Genomic DNA, 17,204 nt, shown 5'->3' on the forward strand with positions numbered 1-17,204 from the left:
CCAGCACTTTGGAAGGCCGAGGCGGATGGATCACAAGGTCAGGAGATCGAGACCATTCTGGCTAACATGATGAAACCCTGTCTCTACTAAAAAAATACAAAAAAAAAATTAGCCAGGTGTGGTGGCGGGCACCTATAGTCCCAGCTACTTGGGAGGCTGAGGCAGGAGAATGGTATGAACACAGGAGGCAGAGCTTGCTGTGAGCCAAGATCGTGCCACTGCACTCCAGCCTGGGTGACAGAGGGAGACTCCATCTAAAAAAAAAAAAAGTTTCTGAAATTTTAATTCTTACTTAATTCCAAAATAGATATTTCCCCTATTCTAACTCAATTTTCTCTATTTACATCATTTTTTACCATCACATCATATGGTTCACTCGAGTAAACTGCCCCAAGGAATTATCACCAAAAAGCCACAAAAGAACAAAAAAGAAAACTGGAACAAACTAAACCTGGTAATATGACATATTGAAGATCTAAGCATAAATGAAAGTCTTACATATCCCTGGTATCAGTATTCTAACTTGCTTATTTAATATGAACCAGTTTACCTTTTATTATCCACTAAATACATTTGAAGAGAGGGATGAACAGAAAAACAAGACCAAAAAAAAATAAACAAAACAGGTAATAGAGTTTATATTTTCATTGCTAAAAATATATTAATTTTTTTTGAGTCAGGCCACTCCCATTGCCAGGCTGGAGTGCAGTGGTGTGATCTTGCTCACTATAGCCTCAACTTCCTGGGCACAGGTGATTCTCCCACCTCAGCCTCCCAAGTAGCTGGGACCACAGGCATGCGCCAGTACACTCAGCTAATTTTTCGTATTTTTCAGTAGAGACAGGGTCTTCCTATGTTGCCCAGGCTGAGCTCAAGCAATCACCCACCTCAGCCTCCTAAAGTGCTGGGATTACAGATGTGCGCCACCATGACTGGCCAATATATTAAAATTATTTTTATATTGTACTCTACTTTGCAAACAAAAACAACTAACATTTTAAACGAAGATTTTTACTTTTCACAAGTGTTAGAATCTGATCTCTGCATTATGTAAGGTACAGAAAATACAAAGGACTTCTTACTGATGAAAGGTTCTTTGTCTTCTTCAGATGCTTTAACACCACTTTATTAAATCCTTTCTGGGCAGCCCGAGAAAGAGCTGACACTTCCCAGTTATTCTTGGTCTCATCTATCAACAGTAAATGACAATAAATTTAAAATAGTATTCATTTATTCATTTAATGCACATTAGCGACAACAAACTATACGGTCAAATAGAAACATTAAAATCCTAAATTATGATTTAACAAAACTAAGTTTCTAAAACAAAAAATATAAATGTTGGTTGCTTTTAAACATCACTGTCTGACAAACGGAACATGGCTCCTTGGGAAGTGTCTGACTCCAGGGTGGAGAAGAGCATGAATCATCTCATGGCGCAGGAGTGGCTCCCGCGCATCACACTCGGGCCAAATCTGGGACAATGTGAGCATCAAAACCAATCATGACGGCAAAAGATTAGACCCACTGAAAAAATAAGAATCCACAAATCTTACTAAAACAGATAAATAAATAACAGGCAAAATTGTTTCTTGCAGAACATCAACTAGCATGAAAGAAATGATAGGGGTAGAAAATCACCATTTTGCAACCATCAAAGTAATACCTGATTGAGAATTGTCAGTGGATACTAAAACCATTATGGTGAGCTTGATGAGGAACAAGAATATTTACAGTGTTAAAGTACCCCGTATAATAAATTCCTTTTTTTTTAAGCAATCATAAACTTACAGAGGATGGAGAGTATATAATTTCTTTCCTGAAGCACTGAGGGTAAGTGACCAACTCAACACCCCACTGCCCCAAATGCTTCAATGTGTGTTTTCCACAAGGACAGCCTCCCAAACAACTGCCACACAACCATCCAAACCAGATTACCAACATTCACTCCTTAGCACCATTCAAAGAGTTCAGCATTCACCTAAGAATGTTTTTAACTCAGGACAGCATATTGCACTTAGTTGACCCATCTCTTTAGTCTCTTTTAGAACGAAGCTGTTCTTCAGTATTTCCTTGCATTTCATAATTTGGACATTTAAAAAATCATATGCTAGTAATTTTATACATGGTCTCTCCATTTGCATTTGTCTAGTATTTTCTCATGATTAGACTCAGGTTATGGGACTGAGTTGTACCATTTTACTATTTCCTTTATTAACTGCTGAATTAAACTCTGACACATGTTCATTTTCTCTCTGCAGTCATAGTTCTACAACTATAAAGTCATTTCCAACAGTTCTGAGATGTCCAGTGCATTCATGACACGGCCAGGTGAGCTGCGCCATGGGAGGGCATCTCCCGGTGGTTTAACCCCAGCAAGTCTTCTCTTGGTTCCAGAATGAATCCCTGGCAGTGGGATCTTACCTCTGCTCTCTCTAGCTAGTTCTTTTCCTTTCTATAATTGTGTGGTCCGTTTGGTGACCTTCTATGGGTAGATGTTAAAGAGTTCTACTCTCTGATGGGCCAGAGATGATAAGAGAATCCAGTTTTTAGCGGGGGGGGGTTTTTTTTTTTTTGAGCTCCAATAAGTTAAGAATTTTTAGTTCACTGGAAAAAACAGACCTTTGATATGTGGACAATTCAGCATTTTCTATGTCTTTTGGGAACAGGCCCCCAAATCTGGCCATAAACTGGCCCCAAAACTGGCCATAAACAAAATCTCTACAGCACTGTGACATGTTCATGATGGCCATGATGTCCACGCTGAAGGTTGTGGGTTTATTGGAATGAGGGAAAGGAACACCTGACCCACCCAGGGCGGAAAACCACTTAAGGCATTCCTGAACCACAAACAACAGCATGAGCCATCTGTGCCTTAAGGATATGCTCCTGCTACAGATAACTAGCCAGAGCCCAACCCTTTATTTCAGCCCATCCTTTTGTTGTAGCCCATCCTTTTGTTTCCTGTTTTAGTTAATCTATAATCTAGAGAAACAATGCTTATCACTGGCTTGCTGTCAATAAATATGTGGGTAAATCTCTGTTCCTGGCTCTCAACTCCAAAGGCTGTCAGCCCCGTGATTTACCACTCCACACTCTGTATTTCTATGTGTGTGTCTTTAATTCCTCTAGCGCTGCTGGCTGGTCTTGGCAATGTCTGTATCTCCTGGTTTTTGGCTCAAGTTGTGGAACTGAAACTATTTACTAAGCTCTCTCTGTGTCTTTGCAAGTATGTATCTATAATCAACAAAGGCCTATATCTACTTTCGTGTATAATGTTCTCCAGTATTTGGAGGGTATTGATAAATTAGATTATAAAGTCTCTTAAAGGATCTCTGTTCTGATTTATACAGATATGTAAATTGAGTATTCCTAAAATTCTCCAAAAATAAGGAAGTTGAATTAACAGTGTTTTAAATGTGCTAGACTTTAAAAATCATACAGAAAACAACAATTTGGGATCATTTAGGAATATTCACGTAATTAAGGCACATCTGTGGTAAACAGACAAGTTTAATGTTTTGGTTTATATAAGTCTATTTTATCTATCAGTATTAAATACAATACAAACATACACTTTATTCTACTTGTGTTTGTTTTCCCTATAGTTATTCCGGCCAATAAGCTAACATTAGTTCTCAATAACATTTTTTAAAACTGTGGTGTAATACACATAACATGAAATGTACTCTTTTAACCATTTTTAGATATATAATTGAGTGGCATTGATTACATTCAGTGTTGCGCAACCATCACCACATCCATCTCCAGAACTTTTTCAACATCTGAAACAGTCCCATATAACTTTTAAGATTATGAAAAATGCAGCTGGGTGCAGTGGCTCACGCCTGTAATCCCAGCACTTTGGGAGGCCAAGGGGGGCAGATCACCAGGTCAGGAGATCTAGACCATCCTGGATAACATGGTGAAACCCCCATCTCTACTAAAAATACAAAAAATTAGCCAGGTGTGGAGGTGGGTGCCTGTAGTCCCAGCTACTCGGGAGGCTGAGGTAGGAGAATGGCGTGAACCCGGGAGGTGGAGCTTGCAGTGGGCCAAGATCGCACCACTGCACTCCAGCCTGGGCAACAAAGCAAGACTCTATCTCGGAAAAAAAAAAAAGATTATGAAAAATGTAATAAGTTTATGTCCAACTAAATTGAATCATTACCTGGGTAAACTTTTTTTTTTTTTTTTGAGTTGCGTCTCGCTCTGTCGCCCAGGCTGGAGTGCAGTGGCCGGATCTCAGCTCACTGCAAGCTCCGCCTCCCGGGTTTACGCCATTCTCCTGCCTCAGCCTCCCGAGTAGCTGGGACTACAGGCGCCTGCCACATCGCCCGGCTAGTTTTTTGTATTTTTCAGTAGAGACGGGGTTTCACCGTGTTAGCCAGGATGGTCTCGATCTCCTGACCTCGTGATCCGCCTGTCTCGGCCTCCCAAAGTGCTGGGATTACAGGCTTGAGCCACCGCGCCTGGCCTAGGTAAAGTTTTTATTTCCCCAGTAATTATATCGTGTAGCATGCCAACTGGAAGATTATTATCTTTAGGCAATTTGCAACCTTGAACTGACTGAGTTAATGGATACGTTGGATGGTTGGGTACTTTGATAATTTCTAAGTAAAATATTAATAGAATACTGAAATATTGATGAAAAGGCACAATTTTTATGTTTATGTGCTTTTCCTTTTTGCTTTTATAGGCCATTGAAGGTAGGAGCCTTGGGTCATGCTAATAGGCGTGCACATGCTGTCTCTTGGGGGGCTGCAGACAGTGGTATCTGTGAGCTCCATGAGTCTGACATACTGCTAGTGTGTGAGGCTATTCTCAATTACCCACTCCAGTTTTCTAGGTGAACCATGAGTTTAGTATGTTATATAATTACAAGTGGTTGTGCGGCTATATTAGAAGAATAATACAGAAATCCAATTGCATGCATGCTTTTTTTCTTTGAGACAGAGTCTTGCTCTGTCACCTGGACTGGAGTGCAGTGGCACAATCTCCACTCACTGCAACCTCCGCCTCCCAGGTTCAAGCAATTCTGCCTCAGCCTCCCGAGTAGCTGGGATTACACGTGTGCACCACACCCAGATAATTTTTGTATTTTTAGTAGAGCCAGGGTTTTGCCATGTTGGCCAGGTTGGTCTCGAACTCCTGACCTCATGTGATCTGCCCACCTCAGCCTCCCAAAGTGCTTGGATTACAGGCGTGAGCCACTGCACCCAGCCTGATTTTTCTTTTTTCTTGGATTACAGGTGTGAGCCACAGCACCCAGTCTGATTTTTCTTTTTTCTTTCTTGAGAAGGCTCTCACTCTGTCACCAGGCTATGGTGCAGTGGTGCAATCTTGACTGAGCACAGCCTTGACCTCCCAGCTTCAAGCAATCCTCCCATTTCAGCCTCGACCTCCCAGGCTCAAATAATCCTCCCACCTCAGCCTCCCAAGTAGCTGAAACCATAAGCATGCACCACCACATCCAGCTAATTTTTAAAATTTTTGTAACGAAATTAGCCAGGTACAGTGGTGCGCACCTGTAATCCCAGTCACTTGGGAGGCTGAGGCAGAAGAACTGCTTGAATCGGGGAGGCAGAAGTTGCAGTGAGCCAAGATCGCACCACTGCACTCCAGCCTGGGTAACAGAGCGATACTTCGTCTCAAAAAAAAAAAAAAAAAACAATTTGTAAAGATAAGGTCTCCTTATGTTCCCCAGACTGGTCTCAAACTCCTGGCCTTAAGTGATCCTCATCCCTCAGTCAGTCAAAATGGTACCTGGGATTACAGGTGTGAGCCAGTACACCCAGCCTGCTTTTCATTTTTAAGTAAGGAGGGTAGTTCCTCATAAAACAGTGAGTCTAAGACTTTTTCGTGTCTGGATCTCTTGCCAGAATTGGGACTTACCCCATAAATCTGTTTTGTCGGTTAGAACTAGCAGCTGTTACAATATTGGAAACAGAAATAATGTTTTAAAGACTTATTAATTGTTTTGGAGGTCATGTTAACTAACACGCATAACATCTCAGTATTTCTATGAGAATAGTTCTGATCTCCCAGACTCCCTGGGAACTGGTATTTGAAAGTTGTGCCAATTGGTTTCAGAATATGAAAGGACACAACACAGGACAAATCTCAGAAAGTGACTATCTGAGCCTGAAAAGATAATATGAAATGAGTTAAATTTTTAGCAAAGGTGACTTAACCTTGAAAAGTTTGGTTGTTTGGTTTACTGATCAAGGCCTTCGCCTATACCATGAGAAGTCATTCTTTTTTCAGATGAAATCTCACTCTGTCACCCAGGCTGGAGTGCAATGAAGCAATCTCAGCTCACTGCAACCTCTGCCTACCGGGTTCAAGTGATTCTCCTGCCTTGGCCTCCCAAGTAGCTGGGATTACAGGTGTGTGCCACCATGCCTGGCTAATTTTTTGTCTTTTTAGCAGACACAGGGTTTCACCATGTTTGCCAGGCTGGTCTCAAACTCCTGACCTCAGGTGACCCACCCAAGTTATGGGATTACAGGAATGAGCCACTGTGCCTGGCCAAAAAGTCATTCTTTGTATGTAATCTGCCAAGACAGCAAAGATTCACTGTCTTACCCGAAAAATTTTCTGAGCTTTATGCTGACTTCGCTGTCTGAAAAAGGAGATTCAGGCCATGTGTCTTTGACAGGAGAGGTCCAGAGCGGCACTGAGTTCCCCCTCAGCAAGCCAAATCAGGATGCACATGTGGCCCACAAGTCCTACTGCTAGTCAGTGGGCTGAGAAGGGCTCTACCAGGTGTCTCTGCTGTAAAGCCACTATTTTCACTCTCAATCATTAGTACGTGTTTGGGTGAGGTATTTTAAAACCATGGTACTTCAAAAAGTGCCATGCTGGCTGTGAAGGTGTAGGGGCCACCTAGGAGGACACTCAGAGGCCTCCAGGAACTGAGAATCATGCTCCAGCCGTCAGTCAGCAAGGAGACAGGAACCTTGGTTCTCCAATCACATGGAACTGAATCTTGCCAACAACCTGGATGGGGAGTGAACAAACTTGGCCTAGCCAACACCTTGATTTCAGTCATATGACTGAACACAGAACCCAGCTGAGCTCATTTGGACTTGTGTCCTACAAATCTATGAAATAATCAATGGGTGCTATTTTAAGCTAAGTTTATAAGAACTTATTATACACCAAACAAACAAAAAACCACTAGGAAACTTTAACTTACTCATTTTACTTATTTATATCTGTATATGCTCACTGCTTCCTATTTGATTACATGGGTTATAATGTTTCTAAAGTTATTTATTTTGATGCTCAAATCATCACTAATTTTGCCTGTGACATTTCCCCCATCATGTTTTTAACAGGTCCTTACTTTCTGGATGTTCTATAAAACACATTATTCTAGGTTCATAATATATTTTCCTGGCCCCAGGTTGGAACCAAGGAGTCCTGGTTCCATTAATGGAAAATGAGGTGTGGGTCTGGGCATGGTAGCTCATGCCTGTAATCCCAGCACTTTGGGAGGCCAAGGTGGGTAGATCACTTGAGGTCAGGAGCTCGAGACCAGTCTGGTCAACACAGTGAGACCTCATCTCTACTAAAAATACAAAACTTAGCTGGGAGTGGTGGTGCATGCCTGTAGTCTCAACTACTTGGAAGGCTGAGGTGGAAGGATCACTTGAAACCAGCAGGCAGAGGTTACAGTGAGCCAAGGCTGCGCCACTGCACTCCTGCCCGGGCAACAGAGTGAGACTCTGTCTCAAAAAAATAATAAAAAGAAAAAGAAAATGAGATTTGGAGGCCATGACCTGGGTGCCAGGTTTGCCTGTTACTATTCAGGTACCACACTCCTAGGCAGGTGCCTTCAGAGGCCAGAGTATATGTAACACACAAACACACACACACTCTCTCTCTCAGTCCTATTTCCACATTTATTTAGATGCATCCATATGTGAACACACATATATAACTGGGGAGACGCAGAGGGAGAGGGAGGACAACGGGTTCACACTGATATACCCACTTCAAATGCAGCTCCACAGTGTCCATTCCAATTTCCTGTCTTTCTGTATTTGTAGCTCACTCCAACATGAGAAACCTAGTTTCCCTTATTCTGAACGAATTTATGTATTTGTTCAATCCCCTGTGTGTAACCAAACTACTACCTCCATCACCCTCCTGGGTGCACCCCGACATCCCAGACAGCTGTCCCAACCCATGGGTGCCTCATCTGGCTTGGGTAAATCCCATGCCAGGTCACCCCGTGGGGGATGACCTCCTCACGCCCTTGGGAGCACCTGGGACGTCCCCCTGCCCAGCATCTACCTTCCTCTGTACCACCTAAAGGCCTCGGGACTGATCACTCTAGGAAGTGGAGTGTGGAATGCCTCAAATTACTAACTCACAAGAGGGAAAAATAGTAACTTGATGACCACAAAAAGATGATGCAAACACTGACCAAATGGTTAGAGTGGAAACAACCAGCAACGGCACCAAGGGTCCTGAAGAGGACCCAGTGTCTGTCAAAAAGGCATAGCCCAAAACTCACCAAGAGGAAACATCAGACAAACCCACATGGAAGGACACTGTTCAAAATAACTGGCCAGCAGTCTTCAAAAATGACAAGTCATAAGAACTAAGAAAGGTTGAAGAACTATCCCACATTAAAGAAGCCTAAAGAGTTACAACTAAGGCCGGGTGTGGTGGCTCAAGCCTGTAATCCCAGCACTTTGGGAGGCCGAGACGGGCGGATCACGAGGTCAGGAGATCGAGACCATCCTGGCTAACACGGTGAAACCCCGTCTCTACTAAAAAAAATACAAAAAACTAGCCGGGCGAGGTGGCGGGCGCCTGTAGTCCCGGCTACTCGGGAGGCTGAGGCAGGAGAATGGGGTAAACCCGGGAGGCGGAGCTTGCAGTGAGCTGAGATCCGGCCACTGCACTCCAGCCTGGGCGACAGAGCGAGACTCCATCTCAAAAAAAAAAAAAAGAGTTACAACTAAAAGTAACACATGATCCTACACTGAATTCTAAATCAGGAAAAATGCAGCTAAAAAAATAAATTAATAGGGCAAGTGAAAAATGTGCCTATTGACTGTTACTTGGAAGAATATGTATCCATGTTATCTTTCCTGATTTTGATAATAATACTGTTGTTATGCAAAAATGTTCTCACTCTTAAGAAATATACAATGAAGTCTTCAAGATCTATGACACCTTCAGCTTATTCACAAACAGTTCCGAAAAAAATGTCCCATGTAAATATAAAAACATGCACAAACACACAATAGAGAAAGTACATGCGATAACATAAATGGTACAAAATCGTAATAACTGGTGAATCGAGAGAGAACTCATGGAGTTCTTTTTACTGTTACTACAACTGTTCTGGAAGTTTGATACATCAAAAGAAGTTATTAAAACACTAACTTTTGTCTCTAACATGATAGATTTTGTTTTGCCACCTAATGTTGCTTACTTTCTGCTTTTCTCAAGGATCGAATAATCTAGATAGAGTATATGTTTAACAGGCAAATCCTTTAAAACAATCACAGTAACTTCCTTTATTAATCTAAAACAAATCTTTTCAATGAGTTAATTAACAGAACTCAAAAAAGAAAATTAAATACTACAAAGATATATGCTATCAGATACATTCATTTTACTAAGTGATGTATTTGTCACGAACACTCAAATTACGGCACTCCTTACATAAATGTGAATTTTAAAAGCTATAAAGATCAACTAGTTTGTAATTTTGGTCTCTTAAAATATACTTGTTATTACAATCTGTAAAAAAATTGTGACTCTTTCTTCATAAACTCTGCATATGTACTGAGGATGTCACAAAAACCAGACACAGTGCGTGAAATCTGTCACACAACTTTCACTTAATGTTTCCAAGCAAGTAAGATTTAACAGTAAAATAATGATTTACATAAGTAAAACCTCACAATTTTTTTTCTGTATTTCTTTTTTTGGCCTCATGAAGAAAAAAACCTTACAAATTAATACTTGACTTCTACTTTGAAGATAGTAAAGCTTAAATTCTTACAAATACTTCAGTCTTTCTCCCAAAGGAATCTGTTTGCTTGCATCGGATGACAAGGTCTCTTTTCATTCCAGTTTAAGTAAGTCCGTGCCCCACCCTAACTCTTAAGTCCTACTTTTTTTCTTGACTAGTAATATTTTTACCTGGACAGATAATTTTCTTCTTTGACTCTTTTCCCAAACCTATTTTTTCTATGATGACATTTTTTCCCAATTCTTAATTAGCTACCCTTAGTGTGCGTGCTTCATCAGCTATGTTTTAAAAAGCAATAAAAATCTAGTGAAAGTAAAAATACAAAATCACTACTGAATTTTCTGAAGTTTTTAATTCCTGACTGATTTATTCAACAAATTTTTTTGCAAAGCAGTGTATTAGGAGCCATAAAAATTTCAAGGTATTTAAGACAGTCCTTGTCTTTGAAGATTTTATAAATCTTAGTAAGCTATAAGGGAGTAAATGAAAAATATTTTTAATACCTCAACTATGTTTCTTTATCACAATTAGAGTCAGATAAATTAGGGAAATTACAAAAACAGCAATCAAACATATTTTGAACACATTGGGTTTACATTTCAGAAGTTACAAAAATACAGTCCTACCTATTATAGTTACTCCATTTCCATTTTAATTACAATACACATCGCAATTCTTCTAAACCTTACCTGACAAGGCTGAAGTCTTCAGGTAGCCATCCAGGCAGGGGAGAATGTCTTTGTAATAAGGCTGCATTACATGTCTGTCGATATAAATTGACCATTCTTCTAGAGCATTCAGGCCTACTTCTGCCAAGGGGGTATAGCTCAGGCCCAGTTTGAAAGCCATCTGTATGTTAACACAAACAAGTTAAACTGAAACACAAGAAATATAAGATTTAAAGGAAAAAAAACACCACGTAATTGTGGTTTCTAATTAATACTCCTTTTATTGCTGGACACCCGACACTACTGGAGTGTGCAGTCCAGGTAATTAGGAGGAAAGCAAGCAGCTGTCTCTGTGGCTGTAGTATACTGCAGCCTTTCAAGACACACAGGTTTAACTCTCACATTGACCTCCAAGTGCAGTTCAGAGTCACCAAGGGTCTAAGTCCCAAAGCCAGTAAGTGGCAGAAACGGACCCTGACCCTGGTACGCCTGTGAGGAAACACTTGCTGGGACTGCCTTGGCAAGAGCGTGGTGTTTCCATGTGCTCTGGGACTCACAACAGTCCCAGATGTCTTGAACAGAGCCCAGATGGCTCTGTTCAAGACAACACCTACCTGTAGCGCAGGAATGTAGGCTCTAATATCGAGTTCAATGATGTCGTGAGGCAGGGACAGAAGAAAGGTCAAACAGGAGGCCAAAAGTTCATCTTTGTATTGCTTCATTTTAACTGCCACCTTAACAAGAAAGAAGACAATAATGTGTATCTGAATAGAGCCTACATTTGAAAATCAACTAAAAAGTATTTGCCCTATTCTCAAATACAAAAATGGGCACGTAGCCTTTATTGACATGACCACATTCACTTACAAATTACACACTAACCTCCAGGAAAGTTAATTTGTTGAAATGCTTAATACCTACTACATGGAAAAACAAGAATCTATTTCATTTTGAGTTGTCATCACTCAATTGAATTATGCTAAGAGAGCTCGAGGGCCTTTTTTTTTTGTAAGATAGAGTCGTGCTGTCACCCAGGCGAGTGCAGTGGTGCAACTCCGCTCACTGCAACCTCTGCCATCCTTCAAGCAGTTCTCCTGCCTCGGCCTCCCAAGTAGCTGGAATTAAAGGCACACATCACCACATCTGGCTAACTTTTTGTATTTTTAATAGAGATGGGATTTCACCATGTTGGCCAGGCTGGTCTTGAACTTCTGCTCTCAAGTGATCCACTCACCTTGGCCTCCCAAAGTGCTAGGATTAAAGGTTTGAGCCACCATGCCTGGCTGAGGGACTTTTGAAGCACAATAACTTCCTCTACTAGTTTTTTTAGGACCTCACTCCCACTCTAGATTTAGCAAACACATTTTTATTTTTATTTTTATTTATTTATTTATTTATTTGAGACACAGTATCGCTCTGTCTCCCAGGCTGGAGTGCAGTGGCACTATCTTGGCTCACTGCAACCTCCATCTCCCAGGTTCAAGCTATTCTCCTCCCCCAGCCTCCTGACCTGACACAATTCTTTTTTTTTCTGAGACAGAGTCTCACTGTGTCGCCCAGGCTGGAGCACAGTGGCGCAATCTCAGGTCACTGCAACCTCTGCCTCCAGGGTTCAAGCGGTTCTCCTGCCTCAGTCTCCTGAGGAGCTGGGATTACAGGCATGCACCACCACGCCAGACTAATTTTTGTATTTTTAGTAGAGACGTGGTTTCACTACGTTGGTCAGGATAGTCTCGAACTCCTGACCTTGTGATCCGCCCAGCTTGGCCTCCCAAAGTGCTGGGATTAAGGGCATGAGCCACCGCACCCAGCCCCAATTCTTAAAATAATTATTTATGATCACTAGGATTTTTTCAATAAACATTCATTTAAAAATAGTTCATGATAACACTAAGATTAATCATTTAAAAATTACCTCTTTGCCAAATTTCACAAATAAAGCAAAGCAAGAATGCTTTTCTGGGTCTTCAGGAGAGCGTTTCAGACTCTTTGGACTAACTCCCTGTCAAATAAAACAGCAAGTTAGTACACTGAACAAGAATCAGGAGACTGTATCCTAATCCAGTAGCTCCCAGCCTGTCTTCAGAGGGGTGAATCCATTTCAAGTTACCAACATCTAATGAAGACAGGAGGGAGAATCAACTCTGCAGACGTTTCAAGGCACAGGCCAGTCAGAACAAGAGGAGGGAAGGTGGTGGCTAGTGAGAAGCCATGGAAACGACTAAGTCCATTCCCTCTTTCTCATCTCACCCTGTAATTCCCAGGTGGGCTCGTCATGTGACTGGCTGAAGCGTCCAGAATGCTAATCCAGTTGTTCTCAAACTTTACTAGGTGCCAGAATCACTTGGTAGCTCCTAGCACAGGCGGCAGAGCCCTGCCCCCAGAGTTTCTGATGCAGGAAGCAATGCTCAAGGATGCTCGTCCTGCGACCACACTTTGAAAGGCCTTGTTAATCTTACATAATTAGCCAGGTGCTTGAGCATCACGGCAAAAAATGCTGCTAGCTTTTTAGAGTGCTATCCAACTGCCAGCCACTCCTATCAATTTTTTAAAACACATATAATAAAATTAGTAGACTTTAAAACTGCATAGGCCACAATCACATATTTTATGATACATTTATATAAACTCATAACCTAAAAAAATGCAAGATTCAACGTCCTGCAAAAAAGACTCACCTCGAAATATTTTATTTTCTTGGCATTTCTTACTGTAATAGAAAGCAATTTGTAGAAACCACTGATGAGGGGCAACCTTGTAGACTGTAAAATTAATTCATATGAAAATGAGTACACCCATGGTTCAAAAAATTCTGCTTGTTTCTCAGGGAGAATCTCTCTGTAAAAACAAATTAGAAATTGAAGGTAGAAATTTTTATCATACTGATCTTAAAATTATAAGGGTCACAAATAACTAAGCTACAATTCCATTGCATAACATTTTTAGGTATCCTAAAATGTTTAGTTATATCTATAATCCATTTTTCTCTGAGGATCTTTTAAACATAAAAAATAATGAAAACTGTAAGCTAGGACACTTACATACATTTTTAAAGATCTATATAATCGATCATAGAGTTTGTCTTTTATTATTTTCTTTTTTTTTGAGATGGAGTCTCGCTCTGTTGCCCAGGCTAGAGTGCTGTGGTGCAATCTCGACTCACTGCAAGCTCTGCCTCCCGGGTTCACGCCATTCTCCTGCCTCAGCCTCCTGAGTAGCTGCGACTACAGATGCCCGCCACTACGCCCAGCTAATTTTTTATATTTTTAGTAGAGACCGGGTTTCACTGTGTTAGCGGGTGAAACCAGATGGTCTCGATCTCCTGACCTCGTGATCCGCCCACCTCGGCCTCCCAAAGTGCTGGGATTATAGGCGTGAGCCACCGCGCCCGGCCTATTATTTCATTTCTTATATCTACATAAGGGATTTTCTTTATTACAGCCAATAAGTAACAATCATTTTCTTTCTTAAATAATTAGAATTTTACAAAATACCTGCAAAATTCCACCAGGTTAATGAAAGCCGAAAAATCTTTAGGTTTAGCCGGATGCAAGTTAGCCGCTGGATCTGAAGTCGGGATCATCCAAACACCAGGAGCCTCATCTCCGTTCTTAAAGAGTAATTGTAGCAAAGAAACATTGTACCATTCAATCACGAATCACTCAACAAATAACTTTCCAACTGACTTCATGGTCAAGGCCTGATGCTATGAAGAAAGAATGCAACAGCAAGAAAGACCAAGATGGGTGCTCAAGAGCTATGGTCTGATAAGGGCAGGACTTGCAGAAAGCGTTAATCAAAAGGACTCTCGGGAAGTGATGAGAGAATGGGACAAATAGAAAAATGCCAAGGGTGGGCAGCACTTCTTGAGGGAGCTAGCAAAAATGCCTTGACAGAGACAGAATTTTAACAGGTGACCTAGAGATTTCAAGTGAAGAAACAGAGAAACAGAGAAATTATTAACAGTATTAAGATAAATGAAAAATATGGTATTGTGGAAGTGCACGAAGATCAGTTTTAAACATGCTAAGTGTCGCCAAATTTGTGTTACCAAACACAACTGTGTATTCAAATTAAAATGTTGCATAAGTAGCTAGAAATAGAGAGCAGAAACCAACAAGGGAGGAGGAGGCTGGAGACCAAACATAGCTGGGAAGTGCTAACAGGTGGTCGTTGATCTGTTGGAACGAAGCTGGAAGGGCAGGGAACAGAGGAGAAAGGGAAGCCACTGAAGACAGCAATGAACACACACGTGTTCTAAAATGCAGGTCTGTCAGCTGACACAGTTCAAGGAAGTCCCTTTGGGCAAGTTTTTTTTTTAAATAAAATTATTTTAGACATATGCAAAGCACAAGAGCAATAAAGCACACATCAGTGTTACTACCTATCATTCAGCATGAAAAAGAGAATACTGCAAGTACAACAAAGCTGATGTGACCACGGGCTTGTACCGTTTTCCCTTCATGTTTCCTCTGCACATTCTCCCCATTACCTCTTGTCTAACTTCTCAGGACTGCAGTGGAGGTACTGACGCGTGAACTCGAATCAGCATGATCTAGTCTGAAACAATCACTGCAGTCGAAAGCAAGCGAGATGCCTCCCCAGGATCTCAGTTCTTTCTTGTCAGCCTAATTACTGTGGAGTCCAGTTACCATTAATGCCTCAGACAAGAGCAGGGCAGCTCCAGGCTGGTGGCCTTAAGCCATGACGTATCTTTTTTTTTCTGAGACAGAGTCTCCCTCTGTCGCTGAGGCTGTAGCACAGTGGCACCATCTCGGCTCACTGCGAGCTCTGCCTCCGGGGTTCACGCCATTCTCCTGCCTCTACCTCCTGAGTAGCTGCGATTAGGGCGCCCGCCGCCACGCCTGGCTAATTTTTTTTTTTTTTTGAGACAGTCTCTGTCGCCCAGGCTGGAGTGCAGTAGCGTGATCTCGGCTCAATGCAAGCTCCGCCTCCCAGGTTCATGCCATTCTCCTGCCTCAGCCTCCCAAGTAGATGGGACTACAGGCACCCACCACCATGCCTGCCTAATTTTTTGCATTTTTAGTAGAGATAGGGTTTCACTGTGTTAGCCAGGATGGTCCCGACCTTGTGCTCCATCCGCCTCAGCCTCCCAAAGTGCTGGGATTACAGGTGTGACCAACCGCACCAGGTCTAAGCCACGACGTATCTTTAACCCAGGCTAGGAAAATTAGGTGCAAAAAAAAGGGAGGGCATTTTCTTATTTCTCTTCCTATCATCTATACTCTTCTATCACAGGAACACATTTAACACCTTGTACCACAAGTTTCCTTAACTATAAACAAGAGCAACCCCAGGTTTCCCTATCCTACACAAAGTCATTTCTTCATAAGATTTCTGTCACTGTTTACTATTGCTAAGGAATAAGAAACAAATGAGCCTAGTAAATAACTTTTATAAAAAAATATATATATAAATTACTTTTTGAACCATCTAGTAATAACATTTTCTATACAATAGGTTACATCCAACAGAAATGCATCAATGGCACATAATAATCCTGAAGAACTGAATTTTCTTCAGTCCTCCTCTACAAATGTGCTATTATCCCCTAAATATTTATATGCAAAGACAGTTGATACAAAAATGAAAAATTACTACTAATAAAAATTTCTAACCTCTTGTTCCCCAACAGTCTGTGTTTGTAGTGTAAGATCCAATTTCTCAACAATCTTCAAAACGGATTTTACAAATTCATCATAAAGTAAATGATTCAGACTTTCACTGGAGGAATTCACAGAGAAAAATGCTTCATCTGCTAAAATAGAATCCTTTAAATAAAAAAAAAAATCAATAAACTTCAAAATCTTGTGCAAAACAGTATGAGTATTTTATAAGCATTAAGACACATATACAGATGTATGTGCTGATTTGGGTATTATGGAAACAGTGATGATAAACTGTAGCAGATTTACCTGGAAGTTTTCAAGCTGCAAGATACCTTCCTAAATTATTATAATAGCATCATTTCAGTCAGATATCATTTATCCAGTCATGTAACAAATACTTACTCTGTATATAGTGTTAAGTGAGAAGATTTAGGCCAACCTTGTCAAAGCATTTACCCCAATTAATTTGTGGATGTGTATGTATAAACACAAATATGTGTAATATGCATCTACAGACACTAGGTGTACATGTAAGGATATGCACATATACTTATGTGCATACATAAGTAAATACGCACACATATATAAACATACACATATATAATACACACAAATACATATATATCCATCCTCAGACTGGACCTGTTAGGAAGAACAGCTTAGCATGAGCTGTACCATCTCGCTATTTAAAATTAAAATGAGAACGCAGCAACAGTAACTAATTAATGTTAAAGGAATTCTATGTCTGTGTTTCTTTCAATTCATTTATTACTCTCATTCTAACTTCCTGATTCATAGCTTTAATTTTTTATTTTTGAAGTATAGTTTTAAATTTTTGAAAGTTAGTAAAACATAATTCTGATATAAGTCTTATGTCTAAACTATGAAGACTAATAGAGGAAG

At 40.8% G+C, this 17,204-nt stretch overlaps 1 protein-coding gene across 4 annotated transcripts in view; it reads right to left on the reverse strand.

Annotated features, from left to right (window-relative positions):
* Positions 1-17,204, reverse strand: part of PRKDC (protein kinase, DNA-activated, catalytic subunit) — a 187,854-nt gene that overhangs the window by 145,840 nt on the left and 24,810 nt on the right. For all 4 annotated transcript variants that reach the window (XM_033203538.1, XM_033203540.1, XM_033203541.1 and 1 more), the window contains exons 16-22: positions 16,311-16,463; positions 14,166-14,281; positions 13,350-13,509; positions 12,587-12,673; positions 11,286-11,405; positions 10,693-10,852; positions 1,083-1,189 (exon numbers count right to left, since the gene is read on the reverse strand). In XM_033203538.1, coding sequence (XP_033059429.1) covers positions 1,083-1,189; positions 10,693-10,852; positions 11,286-11,405; positions 12,587-12,673; positions 13,350-13,509; positions 14,166-14,281; positions 16,311-16,463 — 903 coding nt within the window. The remainder of the gene's footprint in view (positions 1-1,082; positions 1,190-10,692; positions 10,853-11,285; positions 11,406-12,586; positions 12,674-13,349; positions 13,510-14,165; positions 14,282-16,310; positions 16,464-17,204) is intronic.

This window comes from Trachypithecus francoisi, unplaced genomic scaffold, assembly GCF_009764315.1.
Source record: "Trachypithecus francoisi isolate TF-2019V2 unplaced genomic scaffold, Tfra_2.0 Lachesis_group7, whole genome shotgun sequence".
Lineage (NCBI taxonomy): Eukaryota > Metazoa > Chordata > Mammalia > Primates > Cercopithecidae > Trachypithecus > Trachypithecus francoisi.